At 39.1% G+C, this 8,972-nt stretch overlaps 1 protein-coding gene across 1 annotated transcript in view; it reads left to right on the forward strand.

Annotated features, from left to right (window-relative positions):
• Positions 1 to 4,684, forward strand: part of tab1 (TGF-beta activated kinase 1/MAP3K7 binding protein 1) — a gene marked incomplete at its 5' end in the record, with an annotated part of 16,587 nt that extends 11,903 nt beyond the window's left edge. The window contains 2 exon segments of the mRNA XM_014015508.1: positions 2,430 to 2,583; positions 4,029 to 4,684. Of these exon segments, the coding sequence (XP_013870962.1) occupies positions 2,430 to 2,583; positions 4,029 to 4,257 (383 nt within the window).
• Positions 4,685 to 8,972: the final 4,288 nt, after the last annotated feature.

Raw genomic sequence — 8,972 nt, forward strand, 5'->3', positions numbered from 1 at the left:
TACACACATTCCACTTGGCTACTGCAAAAAGTATTATAAGGGCAGAAATAGAGAGCTCTGGAAGTTTTTTTAATAGAATTTATTCATTTCATAAACGTAATTCTATGTTCAATAAAAAATGAAAATACAAATGATATGAAATGAAAGGTGGCAGAGAGAAGAAAAAATCTTATTACATCTGCCCATTTTTCCTCAAGTATAAATTCAAACAATAATGACCTTCAGTTAACAAAACAAAACAAAAACATCAAATCTTTCTAGAACAACAAATGATATGGATACAGATTATATTGTTTCATATTTTTTAACAATCTAGCCTTTATCATTCTTTTAAACATGTACAGTGATTTGGCACTTTTAATATCATTTTCCAGATTACATTACATAGTTCAATTTGTGTTGCTCTGCAGGAATTTGATTTCACTTTGACACTGAATAGTTTCTTTGTTTTTGTGAAGGTCACTTATATTGACCATAATTGATGACTGCAATAACAGCATAAAACACACAAGGGGATGAATAGTTTTAATGCACAGTACACTAGAAGTTGAACGTTGATGGGKTTTTTTTCGTTGATGTTTTTATTTTATTTTATTATTTTTTTTGGCCTTGTGTTCTGTACAGTCTGAACTGTCAGACTCTTGCAGTGATTTAAAATTGTCAATTAATATCTTCTGGTTATTTAAGTTAGGGAATACAGACTTAATTGTTGGTGTTATTTTCAAAGCATAAACAGAAATATATTCATGAAATGAATATAAAGTCAGCATAAAAGGATTTTGTTAGCATACCAGTAGTGCTAGTTTTATTTTAATCCTTTTGATGTTTTTTTTTTATTTCTTAAATTGTATAACATTGAACAAATGACGTATCTCATACATTTTAGATCAAATCAGCAGTGACTCCTTTTTTGGGGTGGGGAAGTTGTTGCCAGTCAACTCCACTCTTACCTTTCCAACAATAACCTTTATGAGGAGTTTCAATCTGGTTTTCGCCCCCACCGAAACCGCCCTCATAAAAATCACCAGTGATCTTCTCCTTGCTGCCGACTCTGGCCTCCTGTCCATCCTCATCCTCCTTGACCTAAGTGCTGCTTTTGATACAATCTCTCATTCTATTCTCCTCAACAGACTCACATCCATTGGCATCTCAGGTACTGCGTTTAACTGGCTCAAAACCTATCTTTCTGTCAGCACTCAATTCATTTGAGATTAAATCCTTCCACTCTGAGTCATCCCCCATCTCCACTGGCGTGCCCCAAGGCTCTGTCCTTGGACCCCTTCTCTTCATTACTTTCCTCCTTCCTCTTGGTTACATTTTCCTCAAGTTTGGTGTCCATTTCCATTGTTATGCAGATGACACACAGCTCTACCTGTCAACCAAGCCAAACTCTGCACACCCTCCCTCCATCCTCTCTGACTGTCTCAGTGAACTCAATCACTGGTTTTCAGACAATTTCCTTCAACTGAATAGTGACAAAACAGAAATCATTCTTGTCGGCACTAAAAATTCAGTCTCAAAATCTAACAATCTCCTCATCCCTATCAACAACTCCCTGCTAACCCCGTCCCCTCAGGTCAAGAGTCTTGGTGTCATCCTGTACACCACTCTCTCCTTCACTGCCCACATCAATAATGTTACTACTTCCACCTCAGAAATATCAACCGTCTCCGTCCTTCTCTCACACCCCACACTACAGCCATCCTTGTCCACAGTCTTGTGACCTCACGGATCGACTACTGCAACTCTCTCCTTTTTGACCTCCCCAACAAATCCCTCCATAAGCTTCAGATGGTCCAGAACTCAGCTGCACGTGTCATCATCCAAACCTCCTCCCATAACCACATCAACCCAGTCCTGCAGCAGCTCCACTGGCTCCCGGTCAAATCACGCATCATCTTCAAAATTCATCTTCTCGTGTTTAAAGCTATCCACCATCTTGCCCCTCCTTACATGTCCGACCTCATACACATCTCCATCCCCTCCCGTTTTCTCAGATCCTCTTCTTCCCTAAACCTCCAAGTACCCACTGCCCGCCTCTCCACCATGGGGAGCAGGGCCTTCACCTGCTCTGCACCTCTCCTCTGGAACTCCACCTGACCTAAGAAACACCACCTCTCTTCCCGTGTTCAAGACTGCTTTGAAAACACCTCTTTAGATTAGCATATCCATCTTAACTTCATTTGTAAACAATTCTCTGTAACTCATGCCAGCTTGTCTCTAATCAGTATTTTCACACATTCTCCTATGATGTACCTACTGCTGTAAGTTTCCTTGGGTGTCCTGAAAGGCGCTTTTCAAATAAAATTATTATTATTATTATTATTGTTGTTGTTGTTGTTGTTRTTATTATTAAATATACAAAACTCTGAGACAAATAAAATCCAGTGTTAATATGAAAATGTTTTTGTGACCTGTTCCTGTTTCAGGTGGTCGTATCTATCCTGTGTCGGTGCCGTACTCCAACAGCCAGAGCACCAGTAAGACAAGTGTCACCCTCTCACTGGTAATGCCCTCCCAAAATACCCTCGCCAATGGGACCAACACTGCCTCCACCCTGGAGGAAGGCACCCCCACACCAGGGTAAGCCTAGGATTAGTTCTGTCCCTACAGGCTGTAGGATTTTCTCTTTTCTCCTTTCTCCTGCTTTGCATTTTCTTAATTCTTGTTTTGTTTTTTTGTTTTTTGGGGGGTTTTTTTAGGCCAGTTTCATTGAAGTTTTTTTGTTTTGTTTTGTTTTACTGCTGTTGGGTTGGTACTCAGGGAGAGCTTTGTTCTGGCTTGCCACTCCTCTCCCCTATTGTTGCGTTTATTTTGACTGTACTTAAATAAGCAAGGTTAGGCTTCCTTGTTTCACCCTGATGTAATTTTAGGTAAGCTTGGTTTTTCACTCCCCTGTTGTGTTTATTTATATTGAAGGACAGTTTTCACTTCCCCATAGTTGTGCTGTGGCTTTCTCCATGAATGCAATACACTTACTTTTCAGAAAGAAGTGGCTTACCAGTTACCATTGGGAAAAAAACATGTTTTTTTAATATATATTTATCTTGGCCAAACACAACTGTGTGTAGACATGTGGTTAAATTAGTTGTGAGATGAAAAGGGATGTTCTGGAAACAAACTAGAAACGTAAATTGTTGGTTTTTGTCTCGGGTTTGTGCTTCATGAAAGGCAGCAGGGGTTTATAAAGCAATACAGACGGTTTACTTTGGTTAAAGTGTTGGTTTGGTTTAAAGCCTTATTAGGCTGCGTAACTTGGTATGTTAGATTTAAAAAAATAAAAGTAGCTTTGCATGTTTTCTGCTGTTAGACTTTCAGTAATTATAAATACGACTGCCCAAGTAATCGTCAGCCTTTGTCAACACAGTTTATAAAAGTGTCTTAACTTTGTCAGGTTCTTTGTTTGAAAAGTCTCTAAATATAATTCAGCAACACATGACTAACACTTTGTGTACAGCTGCACTGTGTAAACAAGGCTACTGCGTCAGTGTTGCATGTGCACTTTTGCTTTTCCTGACTTTCTTCTTGTTACTCAGTCATCCTCAAAGATTTCTACTCCAGGTTCTCTTCCTTCTTGACTTGTGGTCTGCCTCTCACTGTCTGACTTATGTCTGTATATTTCTCTTCTTCATGGACCTTGGCTTGCTGTTATTTGTCCTCTACCTCTTATTTCTCCGCTCCTTAAGCATGTTTCACCCGACTGCCTGCCAAGCTTTTGTTGACATCCTGCAGCCCATATTTGAACTCCCTCTTTCTCATCAGCATCCTCCTCCCCTCTCTCTCTCTACCTCTGTCTTTTCTTTCTCCACCACACCCCGTCTTCCCCGACCCTTACCCCTTTCCACTTCTCTCTTTTGTCTCCCTACCCATGACACATACCTCTTTCCCTCCCACRATTCCCCCACTTCCTCCTTCTCCTCTATTCCAACACTTATACCCGTCTCCTCCTCCTTCACGTCTTCCACTCTTCCCAATCAACCATCTCCCTCCTCCTCCTCCTCCATCTTCTGCTCCTCCACTCTCCCCAGCAGTCAGAGCCCCACAGCCACCCTGCAGTCCACCAACACCCAGACGCAGAGCTCCAGCTCCAGCTCGGGGGATGGAAGCTTGTTCCGAAGCCAGAGAGGAAGCCAAGCAGCACAGCCTGATGAGACGGGCAGGGTCCCGCCCTATGTGGACTTCAGTCAGTTTTATCTGCTGTGGGGAGCCAACCAAGGCGACAGCCAGAGCACACAAGGAGGCCTCGGACCCCAATGAGAAGGACACAAAAAGGTCTGGAGTTTTTGGCAACAAGAAGACATGTTTGAAGAAACACGTAGTGATACAAAATATTTTATCATGGTATCACAGCAGAAACCAAATAACCTGAAGTTTTACGTGGACGTAACTAGAATGAACTTACCTTCTCATCATTTTGCAATGGAGTGCAGTGAGGCAAGTGTGTCACATACCCCTGATTAATGTTTGCTCTTCTGTATCAAGCAGTTGTGATTCAATATATATTCCAGATTGTAGAAATTACTGTTGAATGCAAAAGTAATTACACATTGCAAGTCCTTAAAATGTATTGAATGGGATTTTTTTATTTGTAAGGAAAATAAGATATGCATTCAGATTATTCTACTTTGTGCTTATTATTTTCGCTGAATGCTCAGTTTTATTAAATATGTACAAATGCTCTGTCTAAGGCTTTTTTTATTTTGGTTTTATTATGAAACATAGATAGTAACAGTCTGGCATATGAGATATTTAAATTTTCTTATTAAATCTTTGATTAGTACTTTTTCCCCATCGGAGGTAACAAAACACCTTTGCTTATATTCTTCATGAAACATGTTTGACTTCCTATTTTTCATTTTATGTCTTCACAAACTAAAACTGGTATATAAACACTTAAAGCAGGGGTGTCAAATTCATTTTCACCAAGGGCCACATGGACATTACAGTGGCTCTCTGAAGGAGGGTTGTAAATAACTTCCATGTTTCGTGTTTAACTTCAGCTAAACATGAAGCGTCACATCATCCCTAGAGCACTGCCAACAAACTAATTGAGCTCTATGTGGTGTTTCGTGCATAGAAAAAGCGTTTTAATACATCCTCTCATAAACACTAAAAAGTACTTTGTGCACAACGGACTAAATCTGAAATAAATAATACAGAAATACTGTTAAAAGTGAAAGTAAGCCAGTTTTACTCACTGTTGAGTTGTGGTGAGTAGTGGCTGTCTTGAATTCTGAACTCTCCCCCTCCGACAGGGAATTCCCACTGGAGGGAATTTATGACTCGTAAGTGGGAAATTCCAGCTTCCCAGTACAAGTAGGCCTTAGCGAAATTAGTATGTAGATTTTACATTTTGTTAGCTGCTGTTAGGGGGGCAGGACCTCATCGGCAAGTGAGACAGAAGTCACCACGGGTCTTGAGTTAGACTATCACTTAAAGAATGCAAAAGTACAAGTATACACTTTTTCTATATCAGTCGTTCGCCTTTACAGAGGGTCTAATTAATAAAGGTACCACACATGTTCAATGTACTTAGCAGACAGGTTATTCCAGTTATTTGGGAATATTTTAGTTGTCAGTGTGTCACTTCTTTGTGGAAAGTGACAGAACAAAAGACTGATACAATCAATGCACTGCAGGGATAAATGATGTACTGGCCTTTTCTGTAAATTAAATGAAGGGAAACATACAGTCACACTTGTGTAGGTGTGACCCTGGTGGACTAGAAACTTCTGTGTAACCCTTAAGAGACACAAAAACAAAAAGTCTGTATCCAAAACATGTAAGAAAGCATCTCAGAACGTGCAAGTAGTTGCATAATATTGCAACTATACATATCACAAGACCTCTGTTTTTGTTTTGTTTATTTGCTTAACTGATTTTACAGCAAGTTTACATCCTGTTGTTCATGAGGATTATATCATTTATAGTTTCCTRAAGCTTAGCTACTCTGTAATGAATGTGGTCAAATTTAAAACAGAACAKAATACACAAAAGATACAATTGTAAGAAAAGAAAAAGGTAAATAAGTGTACATGTGAATTTTCCTTGGTTTGTTTCTGCTACACTCCTGATGGAAATTTGATTTTTGTTGTGGGAAATTCATCAGATGTATCTGTAAAAAAACAAAAAGTCCAAAACTTCACTGACAGGCAGCAGCTGATGACATTCAGTTCATGTTTAGTTAATTTCATGTTGTACAGAATCTGATAATGATCTTTGTACTTACATTTAAAAGGTTGAAAAGTTAAGAATGCATATTTAGCGACCATTATCACCACTGTGGTCTGTCCTGTGTTTTTAGTAGCTGTTGTGTCTTCATTGAGTTAAAAATTTACCAGCTTGGACTTGCCTCTCTGTGGGTGTGTTCAAGGTGGAATCACACCTACTAAAGTACAACATTAAAAGAGTTCTATCCAGCCTACCACAAAGACTTTATACCTTTCACCTCTGTTACCAGAGCTGTTTATTGTTTACTTGAAAGCGGGAGACAAACCAACTGGTTTTTGGATTCCTCTGTATATTGGAAATCAAGCAGAAGCGAAAGGTAAAAATGTTAACTTTACAGCTTCAAATTGACATGTCACTATGTGTGTGTGTGTGTGTGTGTGTGTGTGTGTGTGCGTGCATATGTGATGGCCGGTCTGCCACTGTTCTTTTAGTGTCTAAGAAAATGATCTGTTTTTGCTTCTGGCTGTTAACATTGTTGGAAAGTAATGCAAGTTGTGACATTCATTTTAGAAGTAAATATAAATGTTAGATGCAGTATAATATCTGCAATATTATATAAATACAAATCAAATAATCCATAGAGGAAAGGGTAATCGAAAATATACTAGTAAAGAACTTGCATGTAGAAAAAATATTCATCAACCTTTTTGTGTCTGTCACATTTTAAAAGTAGTCTGGTCAGCAAGTTGATGAAAAATTGTGGTTTAAGCACTTTAGACAGAAGCACTTCTCGTCTGACAAATGCATGACTTCAAACATGAATGCCCTTGGAAAATAATTTGTTACTTGTTTATGTTACATGCAGCCTTTGTGACTGTTTCTGAAGATACATTTAAATGGATGAAAATATTGAAATGCCTGCTCTTGTTGGGAGGTGTTTCTACAGGGTCTTTCCACATTTACAATTTGTGTGAGATGTAACATTTGAACTACAGTCAGGTATAATTTTCAGGGACTCACAAGTCTTTTAGTTAGGGAAGTGGTTGTATGTTTTATTATTTTTTTAAAGCAAAATAGCATGTGCCATAAACTTTCTTTAAACCAGGGGTACCCAAACATTTTCCCTGAGAGGGCCAACATGAAAATCTATCTGGGGTTGTGGGCCAAATGCAGTAATATAACACATGAAATACAAATACTTTTTAAGTAAAGTTCTTYAGCAGCCAGTGTGGTGGCCTGCTTTTCTTTTAGTCTGCACACTTGGAGAAAGTCTGCCATACGCTCAAACARCAAAGGCTCATGGGACATTTCATAAATTGATAAAATATGCGTTTTTGTGGCCTTATAAAGTGGCCAAATCTAYGTGTGGTTAAATCTAAGCTAAATATATCTTGTTGTTACTTCATGTTTTATGTTTAAAGTCAGCACCATGAATGAAAACTACTTGCACTACAGCCCTTTATAAAGTYGTTTGACCAAGGGAAATACTGTGTATTTACAAAAGATGACAGGTAACAACCTTGTAACTTTGACAACTGTTGGTGGGCCAAATCAAATGGCTTGGTGGGCCAAATTTGGCACTTTGGGCCCCTCTGCTTTAAACATATTTCTAGGTCAACAAGACTTTTGTCTGATGTTTGGATTGGTGTCACCAAACTGCTTTTTGTTCCAGAGCTTTTCTTGTCTTTAAGCACACGTTTTGTTTTATATACCAAACAAATGAATTCAGTCTGATGGTGACTCCCTTTTTTGACTATAGTTCCATTCTTATCAGCTGGTAGCTCAGTGGTCACAGAGATGACATTTCAAGAACATAATAATGTGTCATTGTATTTGGACTTGGATCAAAGTCAATAATATCTTTGCTGTGATCTGAGACGTGTCCTCTAAATATTTTACATTGTGATTAAGGAGGTCAGTGGTTTTTTTTTTTTTTTTTTTTTTTTTTTAGCAAAGAAGCCTGTAGTTAAAAAGAGAGTTTGGCTCTTTTGAAGTGAGGTTTTGTGAAAAGGTTATGAAAAATCAATCTCTTGCCTTTTGTAGTTAGCTTTTTGAATGGCATTATGTTGGAGTTATGCAGATATTTCAATTAAACTTATGGCAATATTTATTTAACAAAGACAGAAATACGTGGTCCAAGAATGAAGGGACTCCGTGAGATGATCAGCTGAGTTTTATTGCAACAACAGGAAACACAGACAACCTGGCCTGTCTCTGTGCCTCTGGTTCCCTCTGTCACTGTCTCTCCACTGTCCACTGTTGTACACTGTGTCTCGAGAGGCCTCATATATATATTAACAAACACCATTCTGTCATCAACAGGATTGTCTGTTTTGTTGAATGGAAGGGTCAGATGTGGTGGTGGGGCTCTTTGACTCTTTGTAGATCTTGGTTTAGTGCGAGGGGCTGGAAATGGAGGGTTACGTGGATTTGGACATGGTGTTTGTTTGATCTTAATCTCGCCAGGTTCTTCCATGTTGCTAGTAAAATCCTGGAGGGGGCATTCAACTTACCGTCCTGTTGGGGTCTCAGAGTCCAAGAGATCCTCTGTTTGTGATGCTGGTTCTGATTCTGCAGCAGTCTCCTTATCAGTAACTGGCACGCTGTGTTCCACTGATATCAGTTTTCTCCAGCTGTCCTTCAGACAGACGTCAGCTGTTGTGGTTTTTCCTGTTTGTTTCCAGCCAGAACTTTGTTCAGGAAATACTTCATGTTTGAAACCAGAAGCTGTGCTCCAGTTTGATTCAGAGACAGCCCATCTGACTTGAAGAGATTTTTTCTTTCCCAGTAGAGATCAAAGT

This window comes from Austrofundulus limnaeus, unplaced genomic scaffold, assembly GCF_001266775.1.
Source record: "Austrofundulus limnaeus strain Quisiro unplaced genomic scaffold, Austrofundulus_limnaeus-1.0 Scaffold130, whole genome shotgun sequence".
NCBI classification, from domain to species: domain Eukaryota; kingdom Metazoa; phylum Chordata; class Actinopteri; order Cyprinodontiformes; family Rivulidae; genus Austrofundulus; species Austrofundulus limnaeus.